This window comes from Passer domesticus, chromosome Z, assembly GCF_036417665.1.
Source record: "Passer domesticus isolate bPasDom1 chromosome Z, bPasDom1.hap1, whole genome shotgun sequence".
Classification (NCBI taxonomy): domain Eukaryota; kingdom Metazoa; phylum Chordata; class Aves; order Passeriformes; family Passeridae; genus Passer; species Passer domesticus.
The window spans coordinates 81,965,296-81,986,195 of record NC_087512.1 but is presented as its reverse complement, the minus strand read 5'-3'; the positions used below and the strand labels follow the sequence as shown (position 1 = coordinate 81,986,195).

The window sequence follows — 20,900 nt, the reverse complement described above, 5'->3', positions numbered from 1 at the left end:
TTCTGAGTTACACTTTGGAGACCAGAATGTTATGACTTTTGTTCTCTTATAGTCACGTGCACTTCGTTACATCCAATCCTTTATTCCCAGTAATGGCATTTGGACTGCATTGTGACTTGTGTATGGTTGAGGTTTTTTTTGAAAAAAACTGATCAGCTTTTTACATATAATAAATACAGATGTCCTGTATCTTCTCTAATACCTGAACTGGAACAGAAGTGTCAGTCCTGTCTGTGTTTTGTGTGTGTCCCTATGAAGGGAATGAAAGCCCATGTCTGAGAAGATTCTGAGACCTGCTGCATGGAGATTTGTTGGCTGCTGTAGCCACAGTGCCTGAGCAGTGCCAAGTTCCCCACGTGGTGTGACTAATGTCCATTTTGCACAGCTTGTCCTGTCTGCCCTGCCCCTCCCATGGTCAGTGCAGAGTGCTGGCTTCTCCTCAGATCATCCCTCAGTGCATTTCATCACATGCAGCCCTGGGAAAGCCTAGCTGTGTGATGTCCTTGCTTAACTCAAGCTCTTAGTCTCGACTCAGGCTGTGAGAAAGCTTTATAGGTTCATTGACAAGTTTTAATTCTGTACCAGCAGTTGTCTTGCACTTGGGGAACACAGTTTTATTGTGGAGCTGCAGACACATAGCAGTACCGTGGGGAGTCTTACAGCTGAGATGAGTTCTTGCATCTGATCTCATTTTCTTGGGTCTGGTTTTAGTGATGAGGGACACTGATGGAGATGGGGCATGTTCTGCTCACAGCATCTGTGTGGCAATCAAGCACTGCCAGACTCAGGAGTGTCCTGATGCCTTCTTGTAGCCACTCTGAATGCCCTTATGTCCTGTCCAGCCAGGCAGTTATGAGTGTAAAATCCAGGTCAGGTCTTTGCCTACCAGATCTTCTAATTTGACAGTAAGAGCTCAGACTGGAGAGGAACCCAGATCACAGCCAAATTTGGCAAGTGCTGGCTGTGCTGGAAGCTCACAATTTTCTCCCTTTCTCCAGAAGAATTCTGCAGAATCCCAGAGTGGTTTGGGTTAGAAGGAGCCATAAAGCTCATCTCATTCCACCCCACCATGGCAGGGACACCTTCCCCTGTGCCGGGCTGCTCCAGCCCCAGTGTCCAGCCTGGCCTTGGGCACTGCCAGGGATCCAGGGGCTGCTCTGGGCACCCTGTGCCAGCCCTGCCCACCCTGCCAGGGAACAATTCCCATTGCCAAGATGCCAGCCAGCCCTGCCCTCTGGCCCTGGCAGCCATTCCCTGGGTGCTGTCCCTGCAGCCCTTGGCAATTGTCTGTGTCCATCTTCCCTGCAGGCCCTGCAAGGCCGCCCTGAGCTCAGCCCAAAGCTTCTCCTGCCCGGCTGAGCAATGGCAGCTGTGCCAGCCTTTGCTGCCAGCAGAGCTGCTCCGTGCTCTGCCCAGCCTGGAGCCTCCTCCGGCCTGGCTGCATACAGCCCTGCATCCCTCAGCATCCCTCACTGCTCACCATGCTGGTGACCGAGTTCCCTGATTATTTCTTGGCCCCTTGGTGGAGAACAGGAAGGTTCCCCCTCACTCTGTCCATGTTGCTCAAGAGTAATCACAGTTGATTTTGGTGCATCTGGGGCTTGATAATATCTGGGGAGGTGAATGTGAAGACTGCAGGATTGGAGGAAGGCTGTTCACCTAGAAACAGAACATTTAATCCTGCAGACTTGTCCTGTATCCTTCTAAGCACACCAGACTTCTGGTAGGAGCACCACGTGCAGGGCAATGTGTTTCACCACTGCTTTGTGTTTCCAGGGAGATGGTGAAAGGGTCATGATAATAACTGGGCCCAACATGGGAGGGAAGAGCTCCTACATCAAGCAAGTGGCACTGATCACAGTCATGGCACAGATCGGCTCCTTCGTTCCTGCAGAGGAGGCCACAATTGGTGTTGTGGATGGAATCTTTACCAGGTAAACTCCCAAAACTGGAAATGCTACTGGCCAGAGGGGGTGTGTGTATCACAGTATAATTCAATTTTTCATTTAAAACTTGAGAATTTATACCTGAAGTTTCATTTTTTTCATTTTAGAGGCACTTTGGGTTCATTTTTAGGTTTTGATTCCAGTTTTTGGTAAGCTATGGTACTTGTTTTGTCATCTTTGAATCCTCAAGGGGTAAGAATTTTAATGTGTCTGTATGCATTAACATCCAGGTATCTAGCTTCCCTGCCTGAATGGATATCTCAGCCAAATTAATGCTGCTGGGTAGTGGCCAAATGTTTCCCCTAAAATGAGTGTTGTCACCTCTGAAATTCATGTCACAATCTCTGCTCTGAAGCTCTGTTGTTTATACTCACAATATTACAGACTGAAAATTTTGGGCTGCATATACTTCGTGCTTAATCTCCTTCCTATCAGTCCTAGCCACACTTCCTCCTCACTTGATGTCCTTTTAAGAATGAATAATGACAGTTTATTTCACTGCCTCATTCTTGAGACATTGCTGAGTAATTTGTAAACATTATCAGTAGAGTCAGAACTCTCTATATTATAATCTAATATTGCTAGGGTTTATCGCCCTGTTCCCCCCCCCTTTTTCTTCAACAATTACTTTAATTAGTCAAAGTTTTGTGTTCCTGGTGGTATTTGAGGTGGATTATCACATGTGGTTACAAGTTTCACAGCAATCAGGTGCCTAAGCTGGAATTTCTGGGAATTCCTGTTTTGTGATGCCAGTGTGCATTCCAGAGGTAACTTTTGATCAAGAACCTGAGGCACTACTCACCTGCAATTGCTTCATCCTATAAAAGTGTTGTGTTCTTGTTTTCCACTCTGTCACAACAAAAACAAATGAGGATCACATCTTGGTGCAGGTCAGTGCTGAGCACAGCAGCAAACAATTTGTATCCTCTTCCCACAAGTAACTGGAGATGAGAATTCAAAATGCTTCACTTTTTTCCCCGCCCTGTGTTGGAAGCAGTGGGCTGGTTGGTGGGGTGAGCATTTCTTGTGGGGACACAGAGGCAACACAGGACCTGGTTTATGATACAGGAGGGGCATTACAGCCTCACTGAGCGTTTGAAGATTATTTTTGTCTTCCTCTGGGGTTTGTAGCTGAACATGGAGTACTTCACTTGGGTTCTCACTTCCTTAAATTCTAATCATACACACACTCAAGATGAGTGTCTGCTTTTCTTAAACTGTCATTGCAAAAGGGTGATGTCTACAGAAAATATTGAGAAACATGACACAGTCATTGGGAGAGACGTTTTGTTTTGGGCCCGCTTGAAAGAGAATAAATTGGATTTTTATCTGTGTTTCATCTGTTCCCCAGTGTATTTCCCTGATTCTGCTTCACTTTTCTCTGTATTAGAATAAAAGCCAAGTACTTTTCCCAACTTCTCTGATAAAGAGTGTGGGCAAAAGTGAAACTTCTGCTTTCAGACTCAGAGCCAAGCAGGGACAGAGTGCTTTTTACTCTGTGAGGTTTTAGACCATGTAATTTGTAGCTCAGTCACATTCTAACATAAGGGATTGCATTTTTTTTTCTCCTTGTCTATATTACTTCTGGAAGCTGAGCTGGATATGCCTTTCCTCATTTAATGTGATATGTGTCAAACACCAGATGAATATGTGGAAGAAATACTGAAATTCTTGTAATCGCACCACCAATTAAGACAAATTAATTGACTAAATATTAATCAGGAAGAAATTGATAATACATTTGTAAGATAGAAATAGTCATGCATCAGTTAAAAGGTAACAGGAAAAAAAATTAGAAAAAGAACAGGTTGGAAGATTCTGCTCAAGATATACAGAGACCATCCAAGAAGGAGACACCTCTCTTTTGGTTGGTTTGGGTTTTTTTTGGGTAGGTTTTGGGTTTTTTTCAGGGTTCTGGCAAAGGTCATAAACTGTGTAAGTCTGTCAGGCAGGTTAATGTGGCGAATTCAGGGAATTTCTCAACCATAGGAAGTTACTCTTGAATAGTTTTTAATGCCTAGTTTGAGCAAAGAATCAGTAAACCAGCTGCCACATACTATGTCCTGCTTGAGGTTTAATGCTTTTTTCTAAAGCCTCAGGTTTTGTTCTGTTCTCTCTGGTAGGGAATGACCTGGAAGAGATCAAAGAATTTCTCTTAACTCCCAACCAATTTTCCCTGGTTTTTTTTTTCTTTTTTTTCTTTCTTTTATTTTTGCTGTTGTTGTTTTTTGTTTGTTTGTTTGTTTTTGTATTTGTGGGGGGGTTTTTTTGTGGTTTTTTTTTGTTTGCTTTGGTTTTTTTGTTTGTTTGCTTTCACCTTCTGTGCTTTGTTTTGCAGGTTAGTTTAGTTTGGATTTTTTGTCATTATTAGGATTTAATTTTTTTTTTTTTTATGATAGCAGCTATGTAGACCTCCTTTAGGCACTGCCAGCCTAGGCCACAAGGTCTTGCTGAAAAAAAAGTGTGAATTTCCATTCTGTTGCTGATAACTTCAGTACATTTTTAATACTCTAAATACTTAACATGGAAAGGTGTCAGTCTCCAAGGTACTTCCATCACTGCTGTGGTGATGTTTTGGGGATGCTGTTGGTGTGGTACTCCTGCAGGGAGAGAGAGGGATGCTCAGGGATACAGGGAAGGATGCTCAGGGATGCAGGGAGGGATCAGCCAGTGATGCTGCACAGGCTGGCTCTGTGAGGGGTTCTGTGCACCAGGACGACCAAGAGTTCTGTGTGATAAACCTTTTTCCAGTCCCTTTTTTGGTTTGTAGACTGCGTCTTCAAAGTGTGAATTCATATAGGTTTAAGGGATTTGTATCCCCAGGATTTGTGTCTTGTTTTCCAAGGAGGGTTTCCATGGAAATTGAAAGGTTGCTACTATGGTTATTCCGTGTGGTATGTCGTGCTTATATAGGATAGCAGCTCCAAATTGACTTTACATACTGGATTACACCAAATGCTGTCAAAGATGCAAGAGGGATTGCTTACAGGTAGAGTGAAGACAGGAATGATCTTTCTTCACTGCTGGCTAGGTAAGACAAGAGACAGTGCTGAGCCTAGCCCAGATTAGGGGGAGGACACAGGATTTTGAGGATGTTTGCTGGTTAGTCTGGTTAGTATTTTCTTTTTTTTCCCTTCTTCAATGAGGGATAATGTTTTCTTGTAATCTTTTCTTAAAGAATTTCAACTTAATCAGTGGCATTATATTTACAAAATTTAGAAGGATTTTGAAGAGGCTGACATCCCATCTATTGACTTTCAATGGGATTTGGATATTTAATTCTCTGATGTTTGAAAATTCCCATCCAAATTTCTCCTTGCAGTAAACAGGCTCATGTTCTGTTTTAAAATTAACCTTCAGTTTTTGTTAGTTCCAATACAGTCATCAAACACTGAAATTAATATGCTGTTCCTGCGTGTGTGTGAGGAGGGAGACAAAGCAAGGGTGGACATCCATGTATGGAGGAATTAATGACAAGAGTTCTGCTGGCCTAATCATGCCCTGGGGAGGGGTGGTGTTCAGCTGCTGAAGAAAGCTGACCTCTGCAGAGGTCCCTCTTCTAATCAATTATGGATAGAACTTCCCATTGCTAGGAGGCTTTCTCCTACTTCTTGTGGGCCAGCAGGAGCTGCTCATGAGGGTCCATGTTCAAAACTGGGAGGGAGAATGCTAGAGCACTTTGAAGGCAAACCATCTTCAAATAAACAAGATAATTAGCAGTTCAGGTTACCAAGTGCCTTCAAGACTCTGAGAATCAATTTTTGGACATCACAGGCTGCCATCAGAAGTGTGTCAAGGAGAGCAACCCCTGCCAGTGCCAGGTGGTGGTACAGGGACAGAGTAATTTCCTCCCTAGAGCACTTACCTGCCTGGATTTCTCTTCCTGTGTTGAAATAAGAGCTGTTTTCACTTATTTCAGGGAGCTAGCACAGTCACTACACTGACCCACACCCTTGCAGTGAGGTTTCTTCCCAGGCAAGCTGGAAATGCTGTTCAAGGTGCAGCTTCAGTTATCTGAGCTAATGAAGCACCTGTGCCTCAGATGCCTTTGAGAGCTGCCTCTTGCAGGGGGTCTGCCTCATGCTGAAAGGTCACAGGAATAAACAGAGCCATGTACACTATGCTCTCATGCACTTGGCATCTCTTTAAAGAGTCAGCTTGCTGTTTACATCCTCTCAGCCTGACTGCAATCCTGATGGTATCAAATACAGCTGGAATTGTCTGTAGGGTATGTAGAGAAGGCAGGGGTAGTCCCTTCACATCACGTGAACTGTATGTAAGTGTAAAGAACTTTCTTCTGCATTTTCTCCTTGTAACAGATGACTTAAATGTATTTTTAACGTGGAGTGCCCTCCTCATTGCTGAGTCTGCAGTTGGGAGGTACTCACTTATTTCAGATTCCTTTATATACATGAAAAAGTTGTGAAAACAGACAGTGATTGCTCACCTTGGCGAGGGAGGGATGTTTTTTAGTCCTAGCTTGTATTACATGTCTGTATACAGAGTGTCTTGGATAGACATGTCCACAATGGAATCCTGGGTCTGTCTGTCCCAGCTCTGAAGTTACATCACTATTTTGGTATTTTATAATCCGTTGTTCTTGTATAATGATGTGGACCATGTGTAAAAGCTGTTTGTTCAATTAAAACCAGAGCACAGACATCTTTGGACAGCTGGGCAGTGAAATAATGGAGGAGTTTCATCGCCCTCACCACTGGCCTTAGTGGGGTCACATAAATTCCAGCCACCAAGGGCCCATCCCACCACGTGCTTTGGAGTGGCTTTTCTGAGTTGGTTGATGGGTTCAGTATAGGGAGAAGAGGATTTTGATAACTTCAAGCAACAACAGAGTAAGTGAGAGAAAAGGTCCTGTTGAAAATTGCATTTGAGGTGCACGGGAGTGTCAGCTGTGTCCTCCCAGCCGTGGCCTGAGGTGACACAGCTCAGGTGGGGAGCAGGGTCTGGGAGAACATGTGCACACAGGTGTGCCCACCCTTGAGAGGACACCTGGGTGTGTGCATGGCAGTGTCAGTGCCCAGGGTGTGACTAGCCCCAAAGCAGGGGCTGCAGCTCCTCCCGAGGGCAGCTCCCACCTCTGCTCTGGGACAGGGACAGGAGCAGGGCACGGCTGGGGCTGGCACAGGGGAATTTGGGCTGGAGATCAGGGAAGGTTCTGCTTCCCCCAGAGGTGCTGGCACTGCCCAGGCTCCCCAGGGAATGGGCACAGCCCCGAGGCTGCCAGAGCTCCAGGAGAGCCTGGACAGCACTCCAGGGATGCCCAGGGTGGGGTTGTTGGGGGTCTGTGCAGACTGGGTGATCCTGTGGGTTCCTTCAGCTCAGGGGACTCTGATCAGTCCAGCCTGGATATTGCACCCCAGCTGAGGCTGGTTTTGCATGACACTTCACCTTGGAGGCACCCAGAAGTGCCCATCAGATAATCCTCCTTTTCCAAGAAGCAGAGCTGGTGTGAGGAAAGCTCTCTGCCCTCCCCAGTGCTTGGGCACAGTGACCATGCATGCTGTGTACATACTATTCATTCCAGGTTAAAGGAAAAATGGTATAATTTATACATATACCTTAACATGGTGACACTGGTGAGATTCAGTCTCTTGTTATCTTCAGGGAGCTGCTGGAGCAGCCAGGACATTTCCTCAGAGCCCTTCTAAGTGGGAACTCTGTTCTGCCAGCTGGGGGCTGTACTTCCCTTGCTGAGCCACTGCTCAGGTGGGACCTTCAGCTGCTCTGAAACCCACTCAGACCAGGTGTGGCCCATTCAACTGAGGGTCCTGAGTGCTGCACAAACCTCACGTGCTACAGACCTCACAAAACTCACGTGGGAGACAGCATAACGGCATTAAAAATAAATCAGTGTTCGAGTGCCTGCTGGAGTGGTGTGCCTGGCACTGCTCGTCTGTGTCATCCTGTGAGCAGAGAGCCACAGCAGTCACATGCATTTGGGCTCATAAAGATGGAAGGGAAGGGGCATTTGTGTCCCAAAGTGACATTTCTGGTATGATTCGCCTACAGGCATTGTGGATCCTCTCACATTTTTTTCCTGTGCTTTGACTGTTGTCACCTAAAAGAGATTTATGGGGCAGAAGCTGAAGGAGTGTTTGTGGCTGTGTCCCTATAGGACTGTGCAGGGTGCATGGAGCCCTCAGCCTCTTCCCCATATCTGGAAATAATTGGTGTTAGGGCTTAGAGGACAGTTTAGAGATGGAGGATTTCTTCAAAGAAAACAAAAAAGAACCCAGGAAAACTCAGTCCTCATTACTACAGACTTCTGGAGAGGCCGTGTATCAAACAAGCCATAGTACTTTCCTCTGTATGGTTTATTAAAATGTCTGCTTTTCTGATCTGTAAATGGTGGAATTACTCTCAAAAAGGTCAAGCCTTATAATGGATGTATTGTGAGTGTTACCTCCCGGAATGCATTTACAGCTATTTAATTCTGACAACTTGACAAAGTCATATTGCTGTTTCACAAGTGCGTGGAGCTGAAAGAAACAAGTAGACAAACATTTTATTTTAACTAGATGAAATGCGCATACCTATGGCATTATCCCAAATTTCAATAAGGTTTAAAATCATGATGGAAAGCAAATATTGTATGAATACCTGCAAGCATTTGGGCAAGTGACTTGGGATGCTTGTATTTTATTTTTTCTTTTCTTAATTGAAATGCCACAACCATTCAGGTTTGAAAGATACTTAAATGGCCTGGCTTACTTTAGATTACTTTTACATTTACACGCAGGTTAAAATGTTTCTGGGTTTGCTAAGAGGATATTTTGTAGGAACTCCTGAAAAAATCAGAAAGCACAGGATGGAGTGGGTACGTGAAGCAGGAAAAAGAATGTTTTTGTCAAACTGGAAGCTGAGTGGAAGATGTTCTCCAAGTGCTTTTTGTGATACATTGAGGTAAATCTCATTTTACATTGAGGTAAATTTTGTGAGAACAAAACCAAAACAATACTCCTAAATATTAATGGATGTGACTGTTCCATTGATGCAACCTCTCATGGCAAATGAACTCTCAACTTGTTGCAACTAGGTAAACCATGTTACACTTAATTTCATTCAACCACTTTCTTTGGCTTATCAGAAGGGAGTTGCACAGGAGAAGCACAGAGGGGAAATAGTTGTATTTAAAATAATAAATAAATAACAAGCTCCATTATTAGCAATGGTCCTAAATGCATAGGAATAGGCAAATATTGCCTCTCATTTTTATGTCACTTGTGAATTTTTCTGGTTTTAATTCTAAAGAACAGAGTCTACATTTTAAAAAATCCTTGCTTCCATTTATTTCTTTATGAAGCTGTAATGATATATTCACAGCTTACAGGGTAGATAATGAACATAATTTTTCCTAGAAATACCAGTTAAAATCACAACACCTCAGACAAATGAAGGCATTCATCCAGACAGCTTCTTCATAATCAGACAAATCTAGGCTGTGAAACCAGTGGGGAGGTGGCAGCAGTGCTTGGCAGGTTTTGCAGGTGTGTACAGAAACCACCAGGAGATTGATTGCTGAGTCAAAACTGTGGAGGAGTTTATCTCAGCTATACAACTAGTTTGTACATAACCTGGTTGTGACTAGAATTTTTGAGATTTTTTAAAAAGTTCTTTAAACCTGAAAATAAATGTTTAAATAATTCAGATCTTCCTTCGGGAAAAAAAAAATAGAACAAATAGAAGAAAGTCTCTCAATTTGCCTGAGCAGTTAGACACTGAAAAATAATGGTCAGAAAATTTAAAAATCAAAGGTACTTTTTCAGGTTTATTGTGTATGTATGTGGTAAAGCTTCGTGGTTCTGCCATGCACATTGATTTATTTATTGTGCAGAAAAGAAGGGAGCTGTTCTCACAAAGCAATCCCAAGTGAATGGCAAGTCCACATGAGAATTTTATATACTGACATGCCAAGAAAGTATTGTTTGTATTGAAAGCACAATGAGTCAGACCAACAGAACTTTTAGCTGTCAATAACCCCAAAGTAATTTTCAGAAATGTTACTTCTTTATGGCACAGTAATTTGCTTCATTTTGTTCCTCCTTAATTGTATTTTTGTTTACTGCCAGAGTAACAAGAATTACTTAAGCCTTTCATTTATGCTCACAATCAGTCATGTAATTGCACTTCTGGGGTCAATTGTTCCCATCTTTCAGGGAAGAACAGGGTGCTGTATTAAGTACATTGCACTATTTTTTATCATGTGGAGATAGCTTTGGTTTGGATAAAAAAAAAAGTGAAAGTTGTAGTTAGTGTTGTTAAATGGAAGAATTATTTTGTTCTGTTTTTGTAGAAAAGTTGTGTCTTGGACGTATCACAGTGCATTTGAACTGTAATTGCTTCTGACAGTGTTCTGTGGCTCTGTAGGAACAAGTTAAGCCAGGCTGTGCATGTATCTGCAGCTAATTTGGTTTCATGTCTCTGTTCATTTCACAGAAACATGCGTCTGCAGTGTGAGGTTTGCATCTCTTATAGATGGAATACTGCCATACTCAACCAGACAGCCTTTGGGGTGCATGCATGGTTGCTGGGTGAAGTGTGAATGCAAGCAGCCCTTGTGTGTGCAGGGGCTGCACTGTGCCCTGGGAGTCCCTCTCAGGCAGTGCAGGGCAGCTGTGCACACTCAGGGAGACTCTCAGAGCACTCCTGCTGCCCCTCCTGGGCTGGGGAGGTTTTCCCCAGGCTGCTGCACCGGGAGGGGAGGAGGAAATCTGCCTGCAAAGCCAGCCAGCTGTTTCACAGTGAGGTGGAGTGGCTGTATTTACCTTTCTGAAACTCTTCCATCCTGTGACTTGACCCAGTCACAGGTGGAATTGGATTGTCCTTGCATCCACAGGTCTAAAGGGGAAAAGTTCACTTGTGCTGAGTGCTTCAGCCATTGTCCCTGCTCTGTTGCTATAGTTCCTGCTCTTTAATCCCTCCTGGCCTCAATCCTTCAGCTACAAATGCACATTAACTTAATTACCTTGAGTTCCCTCCCTGGTGTCCCAAGCAGTGAGTGCAAACCTGTGCATATTTAAAGTGTTGATTTGTCTCCGGTTTTTTCACCTTCCTCCAGCTCATAGTGATGACTCTCAAAGAAACGCCCTAATTTGAGTATCTGCTTTTGTAATTTATCCTTCAGCAAAATGTTTGCACTCACAAGCTGGTCTTTCTCTTGCCCATCAGTAACATTTACACTGGTAATTTAAGAGGTGATGATGAATTTGCCCTAGACAATGCAACAAGTATTTTTGAGAAGTTCAGATGTTGCTGAGATTATCATTACTGAATTTCAGCAAGCAAGTTTATTAGGTGTTCCTCACTAGGTAAAGTGGCCTAAACTTTAGTAGTAACTGAGTTTCTGTTAGTCCATGGAGTTTAGGGATGAGGGGTCCTGGTAACTTTTGATGTCTCAGGGCCTGGATTGACTGACAGGGATTCTGTCCCACCTGTCCTGTCAGTCCATCTGAAGCTTTTGAAAAGATTGAGTCCATGGGTGTTCTTCTTTCCTCTGGCTTTCATTAAAAAAAAAAAAAAAGAAAAAATAAAAAATAAAAAAAAAAAAAAAAGAAAAAGAAAAAAAAACCAACCACACAAAAAAACCCCCCCATGCACTTCACTTCTTGAAAGTTAATCCTGTTAGAAATGTTTCTTTTAAAAGGCAGGGGTGCTGGTGTGTGCAGCATTCCCCTGTGGGCCAGCCCTAGAAGGAAAGGAGGATTTCAGTGATTATTTGTTCTGGCTGCTTCAGTTACCTAGAGAGACTGAGAAGGAGAAAAAAATATGTAGAAGCCGCTATGAAACTGAGTATTGAAATCACTTTGGACTTGCTTTTCTTTCTGGGATAATGCAAAGTTGTATCCCTCAGAGTCATTTAATATCTTCATTAATCTCTCAGTGACTGAGAGCATCACATATCTACAATGAAGTATGAAAGAAAAATGTATTTTACATTGAATTAATTCTGTCAGGCTTCTCAACAGCTGTTCTCCTTAATTATGTAACATACCGTTGGTATTTCTTCATTTAAATTTGCAGATAAGCAGTTGTAGAAATGGTTGAGCACGTGTGCATGTAGACTGAAAACAGGTTTATGTCATGAGCATCCTTGGATTCCCTGTCATCATCCATGTAACTTGGCACGCTTCTTAAAAGCCACCCATGAATAAAGCAAAAATAATAACTATCCTGATAGCCATGCTTTCCGTCACACTTCTTTTTTTTCCTAATTCTGTAATTACAACTTCTGTAAATTATTTTTCTTTCTGTCAGTTTTTGGTCTGCATCAGTGAGATCTTGATGGAAACGAAGAGGATGATGTACCAGTAGGTTGTGGGGGAGTGTGAAGCATTATTTTCTTGCCAGTGAGCTGTTACAAATCTGCACATGCAATCTCCTGAGGAATTACTTAATTCATCCCCAGTGTCCTGCTGTCCCTGGTGGGCTGCATGTCCCCACTGCCCTGGCCACACTGCTCTGCTGGGCACAGACAGGCTGGGCAGGGCAGGAAGGGGCTGAGCTTCAGGGCAACAGCACATCTCGTCCTCCCTTCTTGTAAACTGGTTATTTTAATTTAAATTACTCCTGTGCAAATGCAGTGATCTTTGAAATGACATTTCAAAGGGGTTTGTGTGAGGGAGTGAGCGGAATTGTAAAGTCACATTATAAATTTATTTTATTCATGGGGTTCTCAGTGTTATCTTTGAATCACAGAAAGTGATTTGTGTTGGTGCTGAGAGTGTTCTACACCTTATTCCCAGAGAAAAGAGTAATGTTCTTTTCATGTTAATTGTTTTTGAATTAGGTTTATTCTTCTGCAACGGGTTCCATTTCTGCAGTAAGTTTTTTAGGTGAGCTTCTTAACTCAGATGGATATTAATAAAATCAATGGGAAAATGCTAGTTTAAGTTTGGGGTTTTTTCCAGGCAGTAAGTATTCTGTAGAGTAGGAGTCAGTAAGTAGCACTGGGCTGTTGACAGCTGTGTGAAAGTAAGGCTCTAGAGAATGGCTTTGCAGTCTTGTTTTGTGGGATGCACGTGGTGGAATGTCACCACTGTGAGCTCCTGGGCTGCCTGTTCATTTCCACAAACTGTGAGAGAGATGCACAGTGAAATACAAGAGGAGTTGAACTTCCTGGGGCCCACACTGCCATCTCAAACCCAGGCCAACTCTGAGAGCATGTGGGATAACTTATTTTGAGAGGTAGCACAGTTATATCTTCTAACTTACCCTCTGAAAATTAACTTGCAAAACATTGCCTCTCTGCTGGTTTTTCTGAGGCCTTTGCCAGGAATCTGTGCTACTTGAACCGAGCACTGAAAACAGATAATCTATCCTCTTCTTCTTCTTCTTCTTTTTTCTTCTTTTTTTTTTTAGTTTGCATAATAAATGTGTTGAACGCCATAAGATGAAGAGCTTTTAATTTTGCAGGGTTTGGTTGGCTGTCAAAGAGACATTAAAACAAGTGTTTTCCAGCCAAATTGCATCTGCTGAGGGAGTGATGGATCCAAAGAGACGCTGCTCATGCTGCCTGTCTGCACGTTCCTTGTGGGCAGGACTGCAGAAGAGAAATTTAATGTTTCAATGTATAAAAACATTTAGGAGGAGATCTGCGTTAAAATGTGGATTCCAAGCCACTGAGCCCTGGAGAAGTTTGGTGGGGTTTGTTATGGCTGTTTTAAATGTGAAAAATTACCAAAAAAGGGCTTTTTAAGCATTAGGTTGTGTGACTCAACAACTTTATTGTATGAGGAATAATAGAACATAAAGTTAGGGAGCAATGCCTTGCTGCAAATTACCTGTTAGTTTTATAAATACAGTCATCCACACTAAAACAGTTATTCCTGCTTATTTCTGGGATAACACTGCTCAGTATGTATGTTTAAAAAATAAGTAGAATTCTTCTAGTGTAAAGGACAGAAGCAGAAAGAACAATTTTATCAATTTTCAAAGGATGACATTTAAGAGGTTTTATGTAATTTAAAAATACACTGTTTTTTAATCTGTAGTTCAGCCCGAGTTGGATTTGAATGTTTTAAAATGCTGGAGAGAAAGACTTTCCCCAGCTGTCTCTAACAACAAGGGAAAGATAATACTAATTTCTCTTTGTATCTTGAGCATTTAGTGAGGAAGTTCAGGAAATTATTTTTGTGAATGCAAATTAGATAGAAAGCAGGCTAAAATATTTTGTGGGCTCTGTGGAAATGATGCAATCCCAGAGAAAAATGGAAGCTCTGTGTGTAATCATCAGAGGCACACAACAGACAGCCTGTGAGATGCTCTCCCTGTAAGGAAAAGCCAAGGAAGAAATGAGAAAATCATAACGCCACTAATTGTAGGGTCGGAGACTTACACTGACCTTGTTCATTAAGGAGCCAGAGATTGTTCAAACATAAAAAGTATTTGTCATTCTGATTAATGTACTTGCAGTTAACAGTGTTAAAAAAGGCCTAAGTTGCCCTGTTCTCTGTGGATCTGTGCAGTAAGGGGGATTGTTTGATTTTACAATCAGAGTTTTTACAGCAGAGCCTGGTGCCTGACCCAAGCTGGGAAAGGGGCACAGGGGTGGTGGGGGCACTGTGAGAAATTCACTGAAATCTTCATCATTCCTTACCCAGCATTTGAAAGGATTACAGCAGTAAGTGGCTTAATGAAATGTTAGTTTTGTAAAACCTTGTTATCCTGAGTTATACACTTAATTCAGAGAAAAGTAATGTACAGTTGAATTAGCTCAGGGCCAGAATCACCTGTCTTTTGGGGTATGATGGAGTGTAACTTGTATGTGTGTGTCTTTAAGCACACACTCAATGAAACAAAACCCCAGTTTTCTCATATGCCCATCTCCAACCAAAAGCAGTTAATTTATAATTGAAACTTTGCTTATTATGCAGTTGTACATGATAGCACGACAGATTTTCAGGGCAGGGACCAGAGGATATATACAAATCATAGTTATACTGGGTCCAGCCTGCTTGGTTTTAGTCAAGTACTCTTAGTCATAAGATCCTCATAAAATTATTTGTATCTTGGTGGTGCCTCAGGAGGTCACAGAGGCAATTATAATAGAGAGAGAGACCCATCAAAAGACAGAGAAAGAAAACATTGTATTGAGCTTCTCTTTACAGGTTCTGATTGGTTCTAAATACAGTTGTGGCCAGCAGTTAAATTTGGAAATATAATATACTAAACCCATGAGTTAGTTTTCCCTTAATCAGTGTGGCTTGTATGTAACTATATATTAGCTGATAAGAGTGAATAAATCCAGTTTTACGTCACTCCTCAGTGGCGTGCTGGTAATGACCTGTCTCAGAAGGGATGCTCTAATGTGATTCATGTAATTCAAAAGCAGAAATGCAAAAAAGAAATGCTCTGTCTTCAGTATAGAATGTGTATTACTTGCACAGGTGAGGAAAGCTGTAGGAAAAGGGAAAACCAGGGTGGACTAACAACAGGTTTCACAGATGTAGACCAGAAAGTCACAATTTGAGATTGGGTTTGAGGGTTTCATGGATCTGAATCACAGCTAGAAGGGTTGTATGGAATGTGGAGGAATTTGTGTGTGGAGCTCACCTGCCTGCAGGCCGCTAAGAGTTGTGTTTCAGCAGAATGAGAACTCTTAAAATACCTTGAAATCTTGTTTAAGGACACTGGTTAAGATTGTAGACCTGTGCAATTAGGGGCAATAATGGTTATTTTGTTAGTGCCCGAAGGTGGTGGCTGCTGTTTGGATGCACAAACACCTGGTCACACCAGCTTCTACTCTGTGTTGAAACGCCAGTATCAGATACCTTTGGGTGGTGTTAGCATTAGAAACCCATATGAAACCAAAGGAGTAAAATTCAGCCTCACAGCTACCTTTGGAGGAATTCTCATGAGCTGACTGGTCTGAAGTGCAGGGTTCTTTTTGGGGGAAAAGCAGGCTATCTTGTGCTCTTTGTGAAGGTGGGAGAAATGTTAGCTGGGAGACTGTTCTGGAAGGTGAATGCTCTGCCTGCATTCTTCTCCTCTGTTTGTAGAGATCATAACAGAATGGTTTCATGCCCATGATTATTTTTTTCCAGCATTAGCTGACATTGGTAATGAGATTTTTGTGTTCTGTGTCCCGGTGCAGAATGGGCGCTGCAGACAACATCTACAAAGGCCGCAGCACCTTCATGGAGGAGCTGACAGACACCGCTGAGATCATCAGAAGAGCCACCTCGAGGTCGCTAGTGATCCTGGACGAGCTGGGCCGGGGCACGAGCACACACGATGGCATTGCCATTGCTTATGCCACCCTGGAGCACTTCATCAGAGACGTGAGTGCCGTGGCGCGGGCAGGCCGCGCAGGCCACGGCCGCGCAGAAAGCTGCCATGTCCGCCCTCAGGGCTGTGGGTGTGCTGAGGGAGCACCACACGAGGGCCAAAGCGTGTTGTGTGTGTGCTGCAGGTGCAGGCCCTGACGCTGTTTGTCACCCACTACCCCTCGGTGTGCGAGCTGCAGCAGCTGTACCCCGGCGCCGTGGGCAATTACCACATGGCCTTCCTGCTCAGCGAGGAGGACAGCGCCGCACAGCACACAGGTCAGACAGAGGCACCCCAGACACACAGTAACACTGATTGCAATGCCTTTTCTGACTGCCTAAAAAGCTGTTCGTAGCCATTTTCCTCCTCAGACCTGCCCAAAATGCTTTTTCTTGCATCCCAACCTGCCAACCCCAGCAGTCCCCAGTGGCTGCTGCCAGCAGTCTCAGGGATCACTCCTTGTTATTGATAACTCATTGGACTACTTAAAAACAGGGGGCAGACAAAGTAAAGAGAATAAAAAGCAGTATTATTTATTGAAGGGCCTTCAGGTACATTTTGGGCAGGCAAAACCCTCCCTCAGGGGCTGCAGCCAAAATGAACAACAGGTCACGGGTTTTCACACTTTTATAAGTTTGGTCCATTTGCATATTGGGGGTTAATGTTCTAATTACAGCTTCAGCTAATGAAGTCATTTAACCCCAATTTCTCCCCCCAACTCAGTTTTGTTGACATTTCTGGGCCCTGGGGCAGTGAGGTGTCCCTGACTGCCAGGCCTGGAGAGGAATTGTTGTGTCTGCCCAGGATGGGACAGCAGCAGCTGACACTGAATGTGGAGTTTGGAGTTATGCACCAAAGAACTGCAGGATCACAAATGTATGAAAAATATGAAAGCTGAAATCCTAGGATGTCAGAGTGACAATTTACACCTGACCTGAATGTGCTACCCCCAGTCCAGTCACACATTTGGGGGGGTTGAAAGTGGACATGCATTCCTTCACGTGTTTGAGGAGGATATCTGAGCTGGGGTAGGGGAAAGCCTCACCCATCCCAGCATCCAACTTCCCACAGCAGCCAAACACAAAGGATTAGGGAGGCAGGATTAGGGATCAAACATATGGCAGCTCCTTCTCTGAAAGATCTCACTGTCTGGAAACATTTGCTATTTATGGGGCTTCACGAGCAGGATGTGTTTTGTAGCTCGCATGGGTTTCATTTCAGCTGGGCTGCATAATTTAATATCACGTACTTTCAGTGTCTTCGTCCTACTGTGTCAAGCAGCTCCAAAATTTAGCACTCTGTGGAGTGAAAAAACACATCTGATTGTTTTGAAACTGTTTTGGAAACATGATGGCCCCAGTTCTTGAATTATAAGAGGTATCATAAAGGCCTGTTCAGTGAATAAGTGTAAAATTTTTAAATGTGTTTTTTAATGACTTGCCATTGCTATTTGCCATTAACCTTTCCCCTAAATAATTCTTCATATTGTATTATCTGCTTACCTTGTAAGCTGATCAGGACAGGGGACTTACGTATTTGCCACAAAGAGGAGGTTTTGATTTTGGTTTTATCTTTTTAGGATCTGAAGGGGAAGAGAATCCTGAATTTATCACTTTCCTTTATCAAATAACTAAAGGAGTCTCTGCAAGGAGTTATGGGCTAAATGTTGCTAAACTGGCAGATATTCCTGAAGAAATCTTGAAGAAAGCAGCTCACAAATCAAAGGAATTGGAGAGAATAGTGAACACGAAAAGGTCAAAACAAATGTGATTTCTTTCTTTCTTTATTTCCTTCTATAATACCTACTTGTCATCTCATCTGTAATAGTGAAAATACTCATGACTTTAATTTAGAAAGTATTGATTACTTACTTTGGAACTTGAAATTGTCTTTGCTTACTAAAGTGTAGAAGGAAATATAGACATTATTCCTCTGGTTTAACTTGAAAATAAATATTTATAATATGTTTGGCTTGCCCCCACAAGCACCCAGAATTTTATTGTAACTTCTGGGGATTTTAACATGTCCCTGATATCCAATTTTCATTCAGGGGTGTTTGTACCTTATATATTAGAGTAGTTATGAAAATTCCTGTGTGTGTCAAGTGGCATAATGGATTTGTAAGTCCTGTAACATTATGTGCACAGTTTAGATATTCATAACTGTTTTCACTGTTTTTTTTTTTTTTCTTTTGCTGTTACTTTCTGTGGCAGTCCTATGAGCAAAATTCAAGGAGCCCCCAAGGAACATAATGAACCAAGATCTTGGTTGTCTGATGGCTGTGCCTAATCCTGACAGGATAATTTTACATGAGAACATTTTGACTACTAATTATTTATAGGTGCAAACTTCGGAACTCGTTAAGCTCAGCGCTTAACGACGTTTTTTATCCCCTCTTAATAAAGCCAAAGAGAAACTTTGGAAGGTACTTGACAGTTTGTAGGAAAAATAATGCAGTGGCTCATGCTAATTGGAAATATCAGTCTGTAATTGGCAAAAAAACCAAATCTGGAGTGGGTCTGGTCTGTGTGGTGGGAACAGGAGTTTCCAGCTCAGGGGAGTCACACCTGGTGGCACTGCCCTTGTCACAATACCCATGGGCCAGACACCTTGTCTTGTTTTTTTAAATCACCCTCATTATTTAAGAAAATGCACCATGTAATTTCATCCAGTTTTGACATTACTGTCGTTGGCAATGTGTGTTAACCCATTTTAAACCTCTGGTAATTTGTCACAGCTCTTATAAATCAAAAAATGCTGAGAAGAAACAGGAAGGATGTGTGCACTCATTTATATTGAAAATGTGTTTTCTTTTTATGATCCTACAAATACAAATTTGTATGAACTGAATGTCCAAAATTAAACAGGGCTGATTGGAATGCTGTTTATTTCCTTCAACAATTAGTTCTTACCATTTGTTTATATCATTTTGTCAGTGCTGCTGGTGCTGTGAGTTAGTTATGAAATTAATTTGTTGGCTGACCTAGAGCAGGAACATGAATCTTAGAAAATATTAACTTGTTGTTTGAAGATCACATAACATTTTGAGCTGTGCTATTTTGGACTGTTTATAAAATTTTACAGATGACTGTAGGACTTTTAGGGTTTGATGTGCTTCACTTAAAAATGTGTCTGTATTTTGATTAGGGTTTTTTTTTTTCTCTCCCACAGGAAAAAAATGAAGTCCTTTTCTGAAGCATGGAAGATAAATGATTCTCAGGAACTCCAGAAATGGAAAAATATGTATGAACCTGAGGATGAAAGAAAGGACAGTTTTTAATCCTCAAATCATGGAAGATACTGGAGGTGCAACATACATGTCTGGAGACTAATGATTTTATCAGGGTGTAGTTCCAGGTGCACTGAGCTGACTTTTTTCCTTTTTGAGAGATCACAGATGCTGCATCATGTGTAGTTTTCTCTCTCCACATCCCTTCCTTTTCACCCTTTTCCTTAAGTGCAAACTGCCTATGGGGATTGGTTCTGATTTGTTTAAAAACCATGAAAAAAGTATTGATAAATTATAAGGTAACTTTTTATAAATAAAACAATGTGCTTCACCTTTATTGTGCTTATTTCTGAAGAAATATTTGTGTGTGTTGGGAAAATGTAATCTCAACTGAGACTGAATCTGAACTGAATCTCAACTCTGCTGTAAAGCCAGCAACTGCTAACAGTGGTTACTGTAAAGAGACTTTTTTCCTTGTTCCCATATTAATGGATTAAAAATTCACTGATTTTTTAGGGCACCCTTTTTTCCTGATCTTTCCCCTGTCTGGCAGAGTCTGGAGAAAGACTTAACTCCAAAAATAATGTTGGGGTATTGTAAGGGTGAGTGAAAGGGGCAATTCAGAGTGTGCAGCTGGCATCCCCAGCGCTCTGTCAAATGCAAAGTGGAGCTGAAAAATTCAGAAAGGCTTCTCAATTTTTAAATTTCCAGTTACCACGGCCAAATTTCGTATGGGAATACGATATCCAAATGGGTTTTCCCTACAAATAACCACACTAAACACAGTGCTGTGAAAATGGACAACGATGCTGACGTGCCTAAACCTCATAAATAGCAAAAGTATTATAAAAGTAATGCAGTGGTGTGGTGGGCCTGGCTGCCCTGCAGCCCTGAGGGGGCTGTGGTCCCCTGGGAAGCCCCAGGAGCAGTTTGGTGGCAGGGTTTGTCCCTGAAGGTTTGTCCCTTTGTTTGCTCCAGGGTTTGGCCCCGCTGCAGCAGCCCCTTCCTGAAGGACTGCAGAAAAGGGAGTGATTCTTTACATGTCATAGGCAGCTGCTAACCTGAAACAAACAATTCTCTCCAGGTGTCAGGACATCAGGGAAACAGTTTGTCTGCCATCCAGGGATCCGTGGGAGCTTCTCCTCCCAGTGCACTGCCCTGAGCTGGAGGAGCTGGAAAGGAAAATTAATCTTGCAAGGTGTGACTGCAGGTGTGTGTTTACCTAAGCCAGGCACTGTGAAGCACAATGAACCCAGTGCTCTGCTGCTGATGTGCACAGACACAGTGCTGTGGGCCTGGAGAGGGAATGAATGAATTACTAAATTCCTGCACGTGCCAAATGCACTCCTAGTCCTCACCCTTGAAGGAGCATTCAGACTACGCTCTGACAAAGAAGGAAAAAAGGGCCTGGATGCAGTGAAAGCAATGGAGGACTGCAGAGA

General features: G+C 42.6%; 1 protein-coding gene and 1 long non-coding RNA gene across 3 annotated transcripts in view; one reads left to right on the top strand and one right to left on the bottom strand.

Annotated features, from left to right (window-relative positions):
* MSH3 (mutS homolog 3) overlaps positions 1 to 19,795 on the top strand; it is a 109,970-nt gene extending 90,175 nt beyond the window's left edge. For both annotated transcript variants that reach the window (XM_064405165.1, XM_064405164.1), the window contains exons 20-24: positions 1,777 to 1,934; positions 16,057 to 16,243; positions 16,375 to 16,507; positions 17,809 to 17,983; positions 19,401 to 19,795. In XM_064405165.1, coding sequence (XP_064261235.1) covers positions 1,777 to 1,934; positions 16,057 to 16,243; positions 16,375 to 16,507; positions 17,809 to 17,983; positions 19,401 to 19,509 — 762 coding nt within the window. In that variant the 3' untranslated portion in view covers positions 19,510 to 19,795. The remainder of the gene's footprint in view (positions 1 to 1,776; positions 1,935 to 16,056; positions 16,244 to 16,374; positions 16,508 to 17,808; positions 17,984 to 19,400) is intronic.
* On the bottom strand, positions 9,713 to 16,227 carry LOC135291155 (uncharacterized). The gene is made up of 3 exons (XR_010354024.1): positions 15,801 to 16,227; positions 13,176 to 13,503; positions 9,713 to 11,461 (listed from the first exon to the last, which is right to left on the bottom strand). It is a non-coding gene; the product is annotated as an uncharacterized LOC135291155 (long non-coding RNA).
* Positions 19,796 to 20,900: the final 1,105 nt, after the last annotated feature.